The sequence below is a fragment of the Pipistrellus kuhlii genome, unplaced genomic scaffold (genome assembly GCF_014108245.1).
Source record: "Pipistrellus kuhlii isolate mPipKuh1 unplaced genomic scaffold, mPipKuh1.p scaffold_m20_p_5, whole genome shotgun sequence".
Taxonomy (NCBI): Eukaryota; Metazoa; Chordata; class Mammalia; order Chiroptera; family Vespertilionidae; genus Pipistrellus; species Pipistrellus kuhlii.
In genome coordinates, this window is record NW_023425551.1 from 63427852 (window position 1) to 63446195 (window position 18344).

An 18344-nucleotide genomic window follows, 5' to 3' on the forward strand; every position below is an offset into this window, starting at 1 on the left:
TAACTTATGTATTAAAAAACATTTATATTGTCTATGAAAATGTTGATCTACCCTCCACCCCCCAGTTAGAATTATCTATTTAGGGGTTATATCATTCATTCTAAGACATAATATTACTTTTCTATACTGATGTTTATTTGGCAAATAATCATCACGTACAATATTGGATGTCGGGTACTATGGGAGGTCCAGGGCATGAAACTATTATAAGGAAAAGAGAACTTTCTGCTTCCATGGAGCTTGCATTTTGCTCTAACACATTAGTTCTTTGGACAGTTACTGGCAGGCAACCGGGGACCATAAGTTGAATGGGAGGAGGAGTCGGGTTTCGGGGGGCAGTTCTGGACAGCTGCTGACAGGGGAGGCCGTGACCAAAGCATAACCACAGTTGCTGTGCTGGTGGTATGTGTGATCAGGCCCAGGAGTGAGGTCTCCATGCCTCCTGCAAGCCTATTGGCATCTTGATAGACATTGAGGGGGCTAGATGTTTAGAGATACATACTACTGCAGTGCTTGCCTAAGCCACTTTTTCTTTTCCTATCCCTGTATTTTGGCCCATCTGGCAAGTCATAGATTAGCATCGTGGATTACTTTATCTTCTTGTCAGTGATTCATCAAACTTTAATTCCAGCTAACAGCAGGCATTCTTAAAGAATGCCTGTAAGAGCCCTTGCCCAGTAAATAGGTTCATCTTGGACCCATCTGATCATTTTGTTCATTAGCATTTTTCATACATTTTTATACTATAGTTAAATTGAAATGATAGGAAATTTCTAGTGCTATGATAATGAAACAATAAAGAGAGGACATGCACTGTTTTCTTGGGTTTATAGGTAATCTGATTAAATGTACTTAGACTATTGTTTTGTATTCACGACTCTTATTAATGAGGTTGTTATGATACAAATACGCAACAAAAATTATCTTTATCTCTAGTGATTGATATCCGATCACTGAAAAAATGTTTATATTTGGTGGTTATTAGGTCATATAACTCATATGATTATTGCTCTTCCAACTGCAGGTATTCCAAAAAGAAGAGATTGAACCCTTGCAGGTTAAACAGCAAGATGTCAACTGGTTGGGCCAGGGCCTTATTCAGAGTGCTGCGAACAGCACCAGCACCCAAGCTTTGGAGCAGGACCTGGACGATGTCAATGCCAGGTGGAAGACTCTCAATAAGAAGGTAACTTTGTCTTCCCCTTCGCCGTCCTTTCTGTTTGTTATCAGTCACCAGCATTTGTTGTGACCACAGTTCATATTTACAGTAGCCAGACTTCCCTAAACACGTCCACTTTTTTTTATATTGCTGTGAACTGGATGGCGCAGACTCCAGTGCCTACCGGGCTTGTGAGGAAGCAGAAGCGAAAGCAGCCAGCTGGAGGAAACAGGGCCTCTCCCTGTCATTATCTTGACTTTGATAGAGACACAATAGTGCAGGTGTAATAACAGGTGGCCCGTGACACTGTCTTGTGTTGAGAGACCTCATGCACCTTTAAAGGTACAGTAACCACTTAGCTCCAGCAACGCATTGCCTTCTGAGGTTCTATGCTCACTGTTGCCAAAGAGTATATTTGCTTTCAAGGAACCTGGAAAAATCTCCCTTTTTTAGTGAAATCTTCTAACTTTCAAACGTTAGCAACAAATTTCACCGTCTAATAGGTCACACTGTGCGAGTGAAAGCAACTATGCCTGTCTGTCTGCTCTGGACTAAGGGTTGCCACCCTCCTGATAGACCATTAGTAGCAAATACTATTTTATGTATAGGGTAGAGATTCCCACCTTTAAAAAAATACCCATGTGGGAAATAACGCTCTGATATCTTAAGGAAATAATGCTGACCCACAATAGCAGATCTTCCCATGGCATAAATTACCAGAAAATTGTGATTCGATGGCAGTGCCTGTCAGGTGGTGGTGGTGGTGGTGATGGTTTGCACACAAATTTTGCTGCATTGAAATCTTAAGCATCGCCAGGTCTCAAACCCACATTTATCATTCTTTGAAGTCGGATTCATATTGTAGTGCACTTTGAACACAATTGGAATGCAGTGTCAGATGAAAATATATTCCATGGTGCTTAAAATATCTTGCCAACTACTTCTTTAGTACAAAAAGGAGATCTATGAGAAGGGCAGTAGGGTATTGTAGGGCCTAGAGATTTCCATTTACCAGAAGACAAAGGCCCTGGTCAGTTAAATAAGGGCACAGAGCTTGGAGCCAGCAGAATTTAATGGGATACTTTATAGTTATTTTGCCTAGCAAAACAAGAATTCTCATTCTCTCTGTTATAATCATTATTTTAAAATCATAGTCTTTTTTTTTTAATCATTATCCCTGATATGCATCAGTAGGAAATAAAAAAAAAAAAATGAATCCCAAGGATACTAATAAAAGTGACTAATGCATTGTTTCTTTCAGCAGCCTGAAAATAATTCAGTCATTCATTGCTAATCATAAATGCATAGGATATTTCCAAAATCACAAAGGTTTTGTCTTTTACATTGACTGTTTATGATGGTAGCCTTCTCTTCTTGGCTTATTTGCCAAAGTTTGATGCTATTCTACCCCCCAACCCTTCCATTGTCTATGCTTTGGGTAGACTTTAAATGAAAAAGAAAAGAAAATTTGGGACCAAATAGGAAGATAAACATGAAAAGTGGTGGCCGGTAGGCACTTTCGTTGTTTCATTAAGCTAGTAAATAAGTGGGACCAACTGGCACTTTGCAGGTGGCTCAGCGAGCAGCCCAGCTGCAGGAGGCCCTGCTGCACTGCGGGAGGTTCCAGGATGCCCTGGAGTCCCTGCTCAGCTGGATGGTGGACACCGAGGAGCTTGTGGCCAATCAGAAGCCACCATCAGCTGAGTTTAAAGTGGTGAAGGCCCAGATACAAGAGCAAAAGGTAAGTCAGTGATGCTTCTGGATTGTGTTTCCTGTGCCACATTAATAATGAAACTCTATTTATATTAATAGATTATCTTAGCTAACTGGTTGTTGATGTTCTAGACATTATTTTGTTGTCCACTTAACAAATATTTATGGAACCATGTGCCTCGGATCAAGGCATTGTTCTGGGTGCTGGAGCTATATCACCAAATAAAAAAAGATAAAATTTCCTCACCGAGTTTACGGTTTTGTGGGACAGGAGGAACAGGGAGAGAGAAACAATAAAACAAATGAGTAAATTGTGATAAGTTAGCAAGTGATAAGTGAAGCAGGCATGGGATATAAAACTTAGAAAGTAATAACAAGAATGAGGGACAGGAAATGCTAGAGTAAAGGATGTGTGTGTGTGTGTGCGTGAGCAGTTTTAAATAGAGAAGTCAGGGAAGAAGGGGACTTTGGACAGAAGTGTCACCGTTCCTTTATATATTAGGTTGGGCATATGAAATTGCCTTTGGTATAGATTAAATATGGGCTGGTTCAGCCTATGCTAAAGAAGCAAATATTTGATTCACATATGCTGATGAATGTGCTGCTACATCTTTTGACACTCAGTAAGGACCAAGTTGGAAAGACACACTCAGTAGAGAGGTGATGTCTATTTGGGATCTCACATACAGTTGTGCTCCCACTGGTGCTGGTCACTTAGTTAGCACTTAGTGATGTTCTCAGTACTAACTTGTCAGCCATGACATGAAAGGACATGTGGGAGGGGCCTGGAACAAAACACATTGGTGAGTTTTCTCCTGGATGAAACCTTAAGAAGAAGGGGATGGATAAAGAAGCTTCATTAAATTTTGAAATTCAGAACTTTGAAGACTTTTGTATTGGGAAATTAACCTATTAGAAATATATTTACAGGTAAGAATTAAACATCACAGGAAACACTTATGCAATTTTTGAATAATTTGTATAATATATAATGCGTAGTAAAATCCTATATAATTAAAGGCTATAATTTTACTACTATAATATGTAGTAAAATCCTATAAAATAATATGTAAATCAACTGAATGGCCAGTCGCTATGATGCACACTGACCACCAGGGGACAGACACTCAATGCAGGAGCTGCCCCCTGGTGGTCAGTGCGCTCTCACAGAGGGAGTGCTGCTCAGCCAGAAGCATGGCTCATGGCTGGCAAGTGTAGCGGTGTAGGTGGGAGTCTCTCCCACCTCCAGGGCAGCACTAAGGATGCCTGACTGCCGGCTTTGGACATCCCCTGAGGGCTCCCGGACTGCGAGAGGGTGCAGGCTGGGCTGAGGGACCCCCTCCCTGAGTGCACGAATTTTGTGCACTGCGCCTCTAGTAATATATAATATATGTAATATTCAAAATATATAATATATAAAATAACTGCTGCCTACCATTCACAATTTAATTTAAATCTTTATAATTCCCCCAGATTTATTGAACTTATGCTTAGCCAATAAAACCTATTTGATAATTTGGCTTTCTTAGTTGCCAGAGACTTTGCTATTAAAGTTGATCAAAAGTAATCCACTTAATGCCGAAACCGGTTTAGCTCAGTGGTAGAGTGTCGGTCTGTGGACTGAAAGGTCCCAGGTTCGATTCCGATCAGGGGCATATATGTAGGTTGCGGGCACATCCCCAGCGGGGGGGTATGCAAGAGGCAGCTGGTCGATATTTCTCTCTCATCGACGTTTCTATCTCTCTATCTCTCTCCCTTCCTCTCTGTAAAACATCAATAAAATATATTAAAAAAAAAAAAGTAATCCACTTAAGTAGTTTTCTTTACTGCCTAAACCTACTGGTGGACTTTGATTTTATAATGACTCTAACCTGTGTCAAGAGGGTTTATTTTTCTTCTTCCTAAATGTGTTTCTCTACCTCCTACTTCATTGGTCTTGATTACAAAATGAAAGTGAGTGAATGCACTTTTAGCTTAGTATTACTTCTGGCTGCCTGTCCATTTCTTTACCCCTTATCTATCAGTCAGGATCAGATGAAGGAAACCGGGAACTAGGTGGTATTTTATCCCCTGTGCCATTCTCCTTGTTAGTTAACATGGCGCCTGTGCATAGGTAGCTTTGCTCATGAAATATTTGCTTGTTTAGGTAAGAGCAAGGGAGCCCTGAGCTCTGCCCACCTGTATGAAACATTCCATTCCAGGCTTCTTGAAATATTTACTTAGAATTGAACTGAATTTTTGTCTTCTGCTGCTAAATCCTGAAATATTAGTCTTATTTAGTCAGCTTTGGAGCGTTCTCATACATTCCACCCTCTGTTCCTTTAGGGAGTGATATTTAAAAGCCTTTGTTTGGTTTTCATCCTCATGGAGGGTTTTAGGAGCAGACCCCACCTGTAAAAAGAGCCATGAGCCTCTGCTTTTGCCTCACTAGCTTTGTGAGCTTGGTCTGTGTCTCACCCTATACCTGTACGGCACTGTTTAACACCGGGAAAGGTTTTGAACACAGTAATGACTTGTAATAATCTGTTTTGTCTTAATGGGACAGATAATTGTTGAATGTATAGGACGATTCCCCTTTCATTACAATAATGGGAAATTGTCACCACCAGTGCAGTGGAGTTATGCTAAGCAACACCTTCTACCCCATTATTTTGCATTAAAATTATTAATGAATGGTTTGGCGGCCTTATCAATATTAGTTTTATCCACCATGAAAAGCCCCTAACCCAGTGTCTGACACAATCATAATGAGTCATTAAGCAAAATGAGTTACTCTTAAAATTCTACTTTTCAGATCCTTTGCATGTGAATTTATTCTATATATATATATATATATATATATATATATATATATATATGGCACAAAAGTGCCTAGAATAGATTTTTCTTTATGTTGATACAATTATTCCTTTTTTTTCTTTATTTCTTTCAAGCTTCTCCAAAGATTGTTGGATGACCGCAAATCTACTGTAGAGGTAATCAAACGAGAAGGAGAAAAAATTGCTGCCACAGCAGAACCTGCAGATAAAGTTAAAATTTTGAAACAACTGAGTCTCTTGGATAGTAGATGGGAGGCATTGCTTAATAAAGCTGAAACAAGGTAACAGACACTACTTCTGATCTTTTGTGAGAGAAGCAATGGCTTTAACAGAGATGTTTATTTGGTAATACTTTTCTGATGTTTATCATGAGAGCACAGATAACAAGGGCTGTGTATGGTACCTCTCTCCTCATTCCTCTAATGGTAGTGTCTTATAATCGCCAGACATATCCCAACTCGTTGTTTTGAGAAAAACATTTATCTTGAGGGCAATTTATTCATTTGTTTATTACATAGTTATTGCCTGTCTGCTATGTATCAGGTGCAGAACTGGGCTCGACAGATCATCTGTGTCCTCAGATAGGGTACAGTCTAGTAGGTTTTACAGCAGTGGAAAAGTAATGACAAATGTAATGTTTCAAAGCAAAAATACAGTGTGTCATTTGAGCAAGTAATAGGAAGAACATAGTCTGGGGGCAGGGAAGTGACAGCTATAAGCTATCTTCCAAAGGCGTAGTAGGAGTTAGCTAGGAAACTAGGCAGGTGAATGGTGCTGTAACATACATGAAGAGGCCGGGAAGCCTAGAGCATGGCTCCACTTTGCACTCCACTTTTCTGTATTTCATTCTGCATCCTCTCTCTTGACCACTTTTTGAGGAGTAGCTACATTAAAGTGTAGCCACCTAGAAATTTTGGGTTGAAAATCGATGAAACACTGGATAGAATATTTCCATACATTCCTACCTCCTCTGGAGCCAAAATGGTGAAAAGAAAAATTTGGCTGACTTTGAATAATGGAGTAGAATTAATTATAGTTCTAGGACCTAGAATAAGGTGCTCCTGAGGAGGTTAAAGGTTTTGTGTTGACCTATAATACATGTCAGTAGATTATTCCTTCTCTGTAATGCCTCCCATGGGGGATACTCTCTACTTTTTCCTACAAAAATGTGTTCAATAAATATTATCTTATTGTCATTATTATTGATGATACTGTTGTTATAACTTTACTATTGTTACTATTATTATAACTATTATTGTTTTAAATATTATAACTAAGTTACTAAAGACTTTCATAAGATTCAGGCACTTGAGGTTGGTCTGTTGTTCAACTTCAGTTTTATTTACTAGAACGATTTTAACATGTTCTTTAAATGTGAGAGATACTAATTTTAGCCCTAGAAATTTTCTAAAAAAAAAAAAAAAATGTTTAGAACAGAATTCAGAAGCAAGAGAGTGAAGATTTTTATTGAATATGTCACACAGTCTTCACCCCTAAAGGACCTTTATCGTGACGTGTTTGTAGGAATCGTCAGTTGGAAGGCATCTCGGTGGTAGCACAGCAATTCCATGAAACCTTAGAACCGCTGAACGAGTGGCTCACAACCATCGAAAAGAGGCTGGCAAACTGTGAGCCCGTAGGTACCCAAGCGTCCAAACTTGAAGAACAGATCGCACAGCACAAAGTAAGATACTCCTACCACCTTAGCAAGATTCAGTTCTCCCATTCTTTTCTTGGTTTTATGACATAAAATTTGAGTTATGCATTGTTTTCTTTTTATGAGTCATTGTGAATTAAATCCATTTCAAATGTCAACTCTTCATTCTGTTTATGTTTTTATTTTTATTTGTCCATTCTGTTTGTTTCTTTCTTTTTTCTTTTTTTTAACTTTATTTAGGCCTTAGAAGATGACATCATCAATCACAGTAAACATTTACACCAGGCTATTAGCATTGGCCAGTCCTTAAAGGTTCTGAGTTCCAGGGAGGATAAAGATACGGTGCAGAATAAATTAGACTCCTCTCAAGTGTGGTACATTGAGATTCAAGAGAAGAGTCACAGCAGGTCTGAGCTGCTCCAGCAGGCCTTGTGTAATGCTAAGATTTTTGGGGAAGATGAAGTGGAGCTGATGAATTGGCTGAATGAAGTACATGACAAGCTGAGCAAGCTCTCAGTCCAGGATTACAGCACTGAGGGTCTGTGGGAGCAGCAGTCTGAACTTCGGGTATTTTGATTTATTTTATTTTATTTTATTTTTTCATTTTGGTTGCCATTATTTTCTGAGTCTTCCTTATTTCTGCATTATTTTATGTTTGTTTTGATGTAGGTGTATCGCTATACTCAAATACTTTGTGTATACAGATAACTTTTAGTGAACTTACCTTAAAAAAGAGATTGAATGTATCCAATAGCCGATTTTGCACTTTTCACTTCTTATTTTATTGCCATATGCAAAGACCCATAATTAACAAGTGCTCTAATATCTCTATGTAGCTCATTTCCTAGAGCCCTAAGTATTCTCTGAAACACAGAGTGCTGTCAGTTGTGGTAGATTAATCTGGGACCTGGGCCACAGTGACAGAAAGAGGAGGGTAAACATGGGGATAATAATGAATATTTGAAAATGTGGGTGCTTACTCAAATATATCTCTATAAAGCCTAATGAAAAGTTCTGTGATATTAACTGATGCTAATGTGTATTTAATTTTTCTTTCCCCACATGAAAATGGTACCTGACTTTTAGGTTCTGCAAGAGGACATACTACTCAGAAAACAAAATGTAGATCAGGCATTGCTAAATGGTTTAGAACTACTTAAACACACAACAGGTGAGATATCTCTCAAATTAAGTAATTATTAGAGTCAACATTTAGCATTGCTTTCACATTGTTTTAGGAATGGGGATAAAACAAAAAACGTTATCATTTGTGAGCCACTCCAACCCTTCACTCTGGAGAATACTTTGAAGACAGACCGAGTTGGGTGGGAATATGATCTCACTTTTTTTCTCATGATCTCACTTGAGCTCTTAATGGAAACTGAGTGTATTACTCATGACACAAAGCATTGTGGCACAGGAGATGGTCAGAGAAGCCGACGCTGGAGTTACATTGGTTTTCCGCTTGCGGAAGGCTGTTGTTCTAGATGAGCGCATAGACTGTAGACAATATTATTATTTTTTTTATATTTTAAGACAGACTGCATTCAGTGACTCATACTGTGGCTAAACCCAGGTGCCATACCTTCATGCTTGAGCTTACAATCTAACTTGTTTTAGTAATTCCTTTGGCTTAGGAAAGTTTCACTAGACCTCTATCCAGTTCAGCCGAGGTGCATGATGGGGGCAAGTACCAAGTTGGAGAAATTCATTATAGTATCTAGAGCCTTGAACTCCAAGTCTGAAGCCCATGACACAATTTCTGTGTGTGTCTGAAAATGAGATAGGGGAATCATGCAGATGAGTGTATTATTTTTAATATATGCACACATATATGCCAGGCACTGTTCTAAACACTTAGCAAATGTGAACTCGTTGAATTTTCATCACAATCTTATGAAGTAGGTTCCATTCTTATTTTCATGTAATGAACAGTGACCAGCAAGGGGTCCAGTATCTTGTGAAAGGGAACATTGCCACAAATTCAATGTTTTCAGGCCATGAAGTCGGTATATGAATCCAGACTGTTTGAGAGCTGGAAGCACCATACATAGTTACGTGATACTTTCCACATAACTGAAGGCACTGTGGTCCTTTCCAGTTTCCATATTTGCATTTCTGGACCTATTAAGATTTGCCAGAAATCCTGGGAAAGGTTAAAGCCCAGAAAAGGGCCTTTCTTGGGCCAGAACTTGTCGTTTTGTGTGTTTTTAAAAACATTTTTAATTGATTTCAGAGAGGACGGGAGAGGGAGAGATAGAAGCGGACAATGATGAAAGAGAATCATTGATCAGCTGCCTCCTGCTCCTCCCACACTGGGGATGGAGCCTGCAACCCTGGCATGTGCCCTGATGTGGAATCGAACTGTGACCTCCTGGTTCATAGGTCGATGTTCAACCACAGAGCCATGCTGGCCGGGAGAGTCAGAACTTCAGAAAAATGTTTTCTAAAGTGCCCCTCCCCCCCCGATCCTACAACCTTGAAAATCTCATCAGTATATAACACTCTCTGAAGAAACCCTTCCTTCTGCCCCCTCTCTTTTTCCTTTCATGAGCTATAACATGCCTTTGAAATTTTAGGTGATGAAGTTTTAATAATTCAAGATAAATTGGAGGCCATTAAAGCAAGGTACAAAGACATTACCAAATTGAGCGCGGATGTAGCCAAGACTCTGGAGCAGGCCCTGCAGCTTGCAAGCCGACTGCACTGTGCACACGAGGAGCTCTGCACCTGGCTGGACAGAGTGGAGGTGGAACTGCTTTCCTACGAGACTCAGGCTCTGAAGGGAGAAGCTGCAAGCCGAGTGCAAGCCCGACAAAAAGTATGCTCTGATTTATGCACCTTGGACCTGTTTGCTATCTTGAGGGGGCGTCTTATCCACACAGGAATGAAGCGCTATCTCTCTCGTGTCATTACTAACATGCTGAAGGATGCCTTGGTGGGCGGGGGCCCAACAGAAATTGGCAGCAGGTCAACTGTGTAAACTTTTAGGGACCCAGAGATGAAAACAGCGTATTATAATTTATTCTCAGAGTCTTATAGTTTATTACACAAGAGACAGGATGATGAAAACAGAAAAATAAAATCAAGGAAAAGGATCACCGTTTCCAGAGATGCACGCAATTTGGTTAGAATAACACTATTTTTATGAGACAGATGCATAACGTGAGGTGGCTTTTAAAATTGTATTGCAAATGTGATCTTCTACCCTGCTAGTCATTTTTTTCCCCCCTGAGATATGAGCCGGTCTTTATCATCCTTGAAGTATGATCATATCTGGGGGAAAGGGAGTCAGTGAGGTCAGGCTTGCTGAGCCTATAATGATTCAGCTGGGTTGATTTAAAGCCAGTCTGGCCTCTTTTCAAGGGTCACTTGATCCTGGCTCAGACTTCCCTCTTTATTTTACTTCCATGGCACCTGATGACTTGGAGCAGTGGTTCTCAACCTTTCTAATGCCGCGACCCTTTAATACAGTTCCTCATGATGTGGTGACCCCCAACCATATTATTATTTTTGTTGCTACTTCATAACTGTAATTTTGCTACTGTTACGAATTGTAATGTAAATATCTGTGTTTTCCGATGGTCTTAGGCTCTACAGCAGTGGTTCTCAGCAGGTGGAGAACCCACAGGTTGAGAACCGCTAGCAGGGTCGCAGCATTAGAAAGGTTGAGAACCACTGACTTAGAGGTTACCAGACAGCAAAGAATAATACAAGATAACTTGGTTGGTTTTATTTCCCAACTTACAGACATTCAGATTAAATTTCAAGGGTGAAATCTCGCCATGTTGGCAAATGTATGGTCCTTCAGAACTTTTCAGGAAACACTTTCCCTGTTGCTTGAAATAACAAAGGTTTCTAGAACCTAGCTGAAACCAAGAGTGCCAGCGCATTGCATTTTTGGCCTTGCAAAGCATGTTAGCCCCAAACACATTAGGAAAAGGAGCAACCTGTTCAGACATGAAAGCATTTACCCACAGGTTTGCATGCTTTCTTAATTCTGTTTTCAGGAGCTGAAAAAGGAAGCCAAGAGCTGCAAAGCCTTATTGGATTCCCTTAATGAAGTGAGCAGTGCCTTGCTGGAACTGGTGCCCTGGAGGGCGAGGGAGGGGCTTGAAAAAATGGTGGCGGAGGACAATGAGCGCTACCGATTAGTGAGCGACACCATCACCCAGAAGGTGGAGGAGATCGATGCCGCCATTCTGAGAACACAGCAGGTAGGGGCGAGTGGTTTGTTGTCCAGGCGATACATTTTCCCTGGCTGTTCCCAGAGCCTCTACCTGAACAAAGATTTCCGTTAATAGTGTTTCCATTCATTGGTTCTGCTTCCACAATGAAAGGAGGGATTTGAAAAGATTTTGGTTACTTGGACGTCTGAGTGCCGGGGCTCGGCTAATCTGCACATTGTCAGCTGCCATCTGCCCCTCTGTTTCCCAGACGGATCCTCACCAGATCAGCCACTGGGTAGATCATCCCTGCTTTCCAAAGAAAACTCTTTTTTTGTGTGTGTACATATTTGCATATGACGAATGCTGATTTTATGCACTGGCTAAGTCTAATCAGTAAGTGAGTGAATATTTTGAGTTGTCATGCACATCAGTATTAGCTGGTCATTTGCATGGAGCTATATGGCAAAGAGTGGCTGTCGTCTTTCTAACAAGGGCAGAGTTGTGTTGGTAGAGCTTTTCTCTGTAAAGGGGAAAAGGTTAGTTTTCAATCTATCTGTGACTCACATGGAGTTGGAGTGGTTCCAGAGAGTTTTATAGGTACCCAACCATTAGCCACAGCTCCCTCAGAAAATTATAGCCAATGAAGGGGGGGCAGGGGGGGTAGAAATAGAAGTTTACAATACATGTTTTGATGAGCTTTTATTGAAATCCCTGGATATTTACATTAAGTCATCAGCGCCTTATTGCCAGCTCTCCGGGATGGGGTTCGTGCAGTGGCTGTGGAGCAGAGCGTGAGAAGGTGTCTCACTAAGCTTTCGCTAGTGCCGGCCAAGAGCAAGAAACACAAATCAAGCAGGCTGTGTGGGAGCATCCGAAATTAATTTTCTAAGGTTGCCGTCAAAGTGTGATTTATACGGTTCTGGGGCACATGCCTCGCTGCTCATTTCAGTACTGCGCTCGGGAGGCACAGAATCCGACCAAGTACAATGGTAGCAGAAGGCCTGCCTGAGAAATGTCTGCGGGGGAGGGCATTCATGCCCCTGGAATGTTCTTTCACAACTGTTTTCAAAGCTTGGAGGGACTTGTATGCCTCTTTATTATCAGAAAATAAGTGTGCTTGTTTGTGAAGTTTATTCGGATAGTTGAAAATACTGAATTTTGTTTTTTTCCCACCGAAATTTATTCTAAAGCTTCAGAATTGGCTCTGGAGACTTCTCTATACATAGCAAGACAAATATTCTGTTCTCTTGGGAGTAGTTAACTGTGGTTGGCTAGTTCAGTGCAGCAAGATAGTACCAAGGTGACAGGCTGAGCTTGTGTTGGTTAGTGAGCTCAAGCATGTGTCCAGTTCTATTTAAGGTTTTGCAAGTGTTTTCCAAAGTTAAAAAAAAAAATTAAAAATATATATATATATCAGTGCAGTATATATCTTCTAGAACCCAAAATATATATCCTTTAGGAAAATTACAATTATTTTTTTCCTGATAAAATCATTCCTTATAGAAAATGTTAAGATATTCTGAAAGAATACAAACCCATGGAAGAAAGAATGTATAAACAAAGTGGTCTCTATCCTTCTGGCTTTCCTTCTGAGAGAGAGAAAGAGAGAGAGATTGAGAGAGAGAGAGAGAGGAAGAGAGAGAGAGAATATGGATAGTAAACATATTTTAGTACCAGTAGGTCATGCTCATGTCATTAATATCTTCTGGTTGTTTATCTGTATTTGTTCTGCATTTGTGTGTGCATTCCTTTGAAATGCCAGCAAGTCTGTCCAATGGAATGCCTGTAGTAATAAAAAACAAAACAAAACAGTAAAATGAACTTAAGTCATCAAAAAAATAGAGAGAGAGAGAGAGAGAGAGAGAGAGAGAGAGAGAGAGAGAGAGAAGAAAGAAAGGAAGGAAGGAAGGAAGGAAGGAAGGAAGGAAGGAAGAAGAGAAGGAAGAGAAAAGGAAGGAAGAAAGGAAGTAAGGAAGAAAAGGAAAGAAGAAGAGAGAGAGAGAAGAGAGAAAGAAAGAGAGAGGAAGAAAGAAAGGAAGGAAGGAAGGAAGGAAGGAAGGAAGGAAGGAAGGAATAAGAAGAAAGAGAAAGGAAAGGAAAGGAAAGGAAAGGAAAGGAAAGGAAAGGAAAGGAAAGGAAAGGAAAGGAAAGGAAAGGAAAGGAAAGGAAAGGAAAGGAAAGGAAAGGAAAGGAGGAAGGAAGGAAGGAAGGAAGGAAGGAAGGAAGGAAGGAAGGAAGGAAGGAAGGAAAGGAAGGAAGGAAGGAAGGAAGGAAGGAAGGAAGGAAGGAAGGAAGGAAGGGAGAAAGGGAGAAAGGGAGAAAGAAAGAAAGAAAGAAAGACACGGTTTAGAGCCGGGAGGAAAATGTGCAGTGTGGTAAAGTGACCTGCCTGTGGTCCCACAGCTAGTATGTGGTGGAGCCGCAACCAATTTTATCCAGACCTCATTTTTCCACCCTGGAGTGCCTCCTTATAAATTACATTGGGAGGGGAAACCCTGGGGGTGGTCCTTTTTGTCTCACCTCCTTCATTAATGTGAAGGGAGGTGCCGTTGCTATAGGGAAAGGGACGTATGTAGTGAGGATATTCCCAGTTTATAAGGACTGGGAGCCATGAGGCTGCCACACCATTAGGATCACGGAGATCACTCTCCAGGCAAGTTTAAGACAAAATTGGAACCTGCCTCTCTGAATTGACAGGGATTTTAGTTTCACACTCAAAAGAGTAGTTTCTACACCCATAATTTTCAGATTTATAAAGGAGCTAATGTGTCACTGAAATTATTTTACCTTTCCCATTTAGAGATGTTTTGAATTAGAACCAGAGTACAGTTTGATACTGCGATATATAAAAGGAATGTGATGCAAAATAAAGAAAAATCTTCAGACCTACATTCTATATTATATACTTTTTGCGGTATATACAAATCATCTAACATTCTCTCTCTTCTCCATGTAAAACATGGACATGATCTGACCACAGCCCATCTCTTTAGACATGTCTTTAGACACATACTCTTAGTGTTAGTAACACTCTTCCATCCCAGATCCCAACCCCCAACAGAACCACACCCACCAGTGTGACAAGGTGAGGATTTGTGCCTTGAACATGACTTGGTAATTTTTTAAAAATATATAGTTTATTGATTTTTTACAGAGAGGAAGGGAGAGAGATAGAGAGCTAGAAACATTGATGAGAGAGAAACATCGACCAGCTGCCTCTTGCACACCCCCTACTGGGGATGTGCCCGCAACCAAGGTACATGCCCTTGACCGGAATCGAACCCGGGACCTTTCAGTCCGCAGACCGATGCTCTACCACTGAGCCAAACCGGTTTCGGCATGACTTGGTAATTTTTAAGTTTGTAGATTTCATGTTTTGTCTTGGAGTAACCTAGTTAAATTAAACTGAATTTTGAATACCTGTTTTCCAAGCAAATTTCTCTTAAGATGTTTCATCTTTTGCCACAGTAAGGTTGTTTACATAACCAATCCAGCACATTTATAGGGTTATAACCTGCTTTTTTGGAATTCAACAAATGCATAGGGACTTTGTGAACTGTCAGGCCACTATCAGAGTTGTATTGGCTTCCAAATATTGACATGAAAGATGTCCAGGAAAACATTAAAAAGAATTAAAGTTCGAAGACATAAGGGAAGGGAGCTATACGCATGTCTTTTAATTAACATGTACTTTCTAACTGCCCTGTATAAGTTTAGTTTTTTTAAAAAGTTCACACTTGCGTGGGTAGATTTTTCATATTAATCCTATATCATAGTAGCAGTTTTGAAAAGATGTGGCATTAAATTTTAAAATCATGGGGACAAGAGCCTTATGTCCTTTTGAGTGATGTTTTGTTTTTATTTGGGAAACAATTGAGCAGCCTCAATTATGTGCAAATGAGTGACAACTGTGTACAGTTAGTGCTACCAGTCAACTGGCCCCCAAATCTGACCACAGATTTGTAGGCTCTGATATTCTGAAGAAGATACATTTTTAAAAAGAATGGAATCATTTATTACTTTTAGAAAAAATAGGAAAAATTGAAGTGGACAAGGCAGCGTTGAAAACAGTGGTGATGAGCTTCATAAAATAAAAAAGAAAGAAAACAGAATAAGAAAGACACTTGCCTCCTAACATTGAACTCCGTTTTCTGAGTTAGAAACTACATTTTTACATGTTAAATCTACACAAAGTAACACATTTTTGTTGCTTTCTTCCGTTGAGTTGCACATTGAACCAAACAGCCCTGTGGAAATGGGAAAGGCACTTTTGCTTAAAGGATGCACTGATTTGTAGCCTGAATTCTGACCACTGCGATTGTTTAAACCTCAGAGAAGCTCATTGTTGTCCTCTGCCTCTTATAAATGTACAATTGTCAAAAGCCGCTAAAACGTGTCCGTCTCCCTGGGAGTTCTAATTGCCTGGTTTATTTTAGCAGATCCCATAACCCCGACATAAAGGCACATGTATTGGTGATTTGGGTCCAATTAAAATAAACGGCTCATTGGGTCATTAGGATTCAGCCATGGAGAAAAAATAACACCATAACACCTGTTTATTTCTTTTAAAGAACTAGAAGGAAACCTCTCCCACGGAAGTGAGATTTGTTCAGACCCTCCAGGTGTTGGGGTGGGAAAGTATGGCATGTGGTGTGAATAATGTGCAGCAAAATGGAAGGAAGTGCTAATCAGAAGAGAGAGATAAGATCCTCACCAGGGGAAGGGAGTGAAAGGGTGTCCTTGAGGTTAAGGTTCCTTATCACTCTCAAACCTCCGTTGCCACTCAAGGGAAACTTTCTAGATAAATCCGAAAGCAATTTGTCAGACTGGACAAATGTTTAAATAGGAAGTTAGAACCTACCCCTTATGAACTGTTGTGGCATTTGAACTGTTTTTGGTGCAATCGCATGAGTACTTTTAGTTCACGGAGCTCAAGAACAAGGGGCAAAACATGGCAACAAAGACTGCAGAAAGTACATGTTAATTAAAAGACATGCTATAAAAAAATAAATAAAAAATAAAATAAAATAAATAAAAGACACGCTATAGGCTCCCTTCTCTTAGGATCCAGTCAGACCACCTTGGTTCAAATCTCAGGTCCAGCATTTCCAAGCTGAGAAATCTCTGGCAACTCAGAGAACTTCTCTCTGCCTCAGTTTTCTTGGTGGTGAATGGAGTTACTGGTAATATCTTATATAGTTGTCAGGATTAAAAGAGATATTACATGCTATGCACTTAGTGCCTTCAGTAGAAGGTTGGCTGTTACCAGTTTAGAGAGTGTATTACAGGAATATTTAGAGATAGCCAAATAAAATGTATTTTTCTAACTTGTAAAACATCCTGAAATGCTAGTTCATCTGTAATAGTGATGCTGTTGTAATTAACCTAGTTATTAATAGCAGGAAGGGAGCTATAAGTGGCCAAGATTGATGACTAGACTCCACTTATGATGCATACTATCCAAGTATTTCCCAGAATGCAGTTGCAGATGCTAAGATTATCTACAGTTCATTTGAAGTCACTTTTTATTACTCGTATGAGCCATGGGCAGATTTATTAAGATTTGGTAATCTTGCTCTCGTGTTGCTCACATATAAAATAAGCAGTTTTTATGGTTCAATGGAAATAACCCATGTTCAGCAGTCATTTAAAAGAGCCACAGAACTTAATAAAATGCCTTGCTTAACTGTAAATTGCTTAATGTAGACCCTGTGGCTATTCCATTTGTTGCTAAATAATAAATATTTGTCAATTTAATTAAACACACACACACATATACACACACACACACACACACACACACACACACAACAAAACAAAACACCACAACAACATTCAAAGACAGAAGGGAAATTTCTGCTACAGTCTTGTTTTCTTTCAGCAGAGCAAATATTTGCCTGGGTTAAAGAAACAGTGTTTGAGTTTCAGCTTTCCATTTTGGCAACTTAGATGGCATCATCATACTGTTTTTTATTGGCTACTTTTTTTTTTTTTTTTTTTTTTTAAAGAGAGGGAGATGTGGTACTAAGCTAATATTAACACTAACAGCCTGCCTTTCTTTATGAGGACTGTCATATAAATACTAAAAATTGCTTGAACACATACAAGAGGGATGTTGTGTCGCTTTATTTTTTTTAGGGACCAGCAGAAGAAAACAAATCATTACTGTTGAATTTTATTCGGATATCTTTTGCACTCAGGTAGAAGGCCTGGACTGTTTTTCTCAGTTCTATGCTATTTAAGTGAGTCCATGAAATGAAGTTCTACCTTGAAGTTCGATTGTACAGTATATGGCTTTAAAACTAATAATCCATGCATAGAAAACTCTTGTACTTGTTTTAAAAATTTTTTTTGGATGACATTGACTAATACAATTATATAGGTTGCAAGTGTCCAAATCTATAATACATCATCATCCAAAGTTAAGTCTCCTTCTATCACCATCTGTTCCTCCTTTATTCTCTTCTACCTCTCCTCCCCTTTGGTAACCACCATGCTGTTGACTGTGAGATTTTTGTTGTTGTTTTTTGCTTAATCCTTTCACCTTTTTCACACAGCCTCCCCAACCCCCCTTCTTTCTGACAGCTATCAGTCTGTTCTCTGTATCTATGACTCCGTTAGTAGTTTATTTTGTCCATTAGGTTCCACATAGAAGTGAAATCATACGGTATTTGTCTTTCTCTGACTAGATTATTTCACTTAGCATAACACGTCTGCTTTCTAACCTCGTCAGCTAGTAATCCATGCACAGAGGACTCTTCCATGTGTTTTTTAGGAGCCTTCTTTTCCCACATCTGAAGCTGAATTAGTGATTTTTTTTTCACTCC

The 18344-nt window shown here is 39.7% G+C and overlaps 1 protein-coding gene across 32 annotated transcripts in view; it reads left to right on the top strand.

Moving 5' to 3' along the window:
- The window catches only part of DST (dystonin), a 419024-nt gene that overhangs the window by 340812 nt on the left and 59868 nt on the right, over positions 1-18344 (top strand). For 26 of the 32 annotated variants that reach the window (XM_045573100.1, XM_045573106.1, XM_045573103.1 and 23 more), the window contains 8 exons: positions 1025-1186; positions 2730-2900; positions 5806-5972; positions 7216-7375; positions 7589-7915; positions 8435-8519; positions 9928-10169; positions 11359-11565. In XM_045573100.1, the coding sequence (XP_045429056.1) occupies positions 1025-1186; positions 2730-2900; positions 5806-5972; positions 7216-7375; positions 7589-7915; positions 8435-8519; positions 9928-10169; positions 11359-11565 (1521 nt within the window). The remainder of the gene's footprint in view (positions 1-1024; positions 1187-2729; positions 2901-5805; positions 5973-7215; positions 7376-7588; positions 7916-8434; positions 8520-9927; positions 10170-11358; positions 11566-18344) is intronic. The other 6 variants (XM_045573108.1, XM_045573109.1, XM_045573117.1 and 3 more) reach the window with 1 other exon arrangement.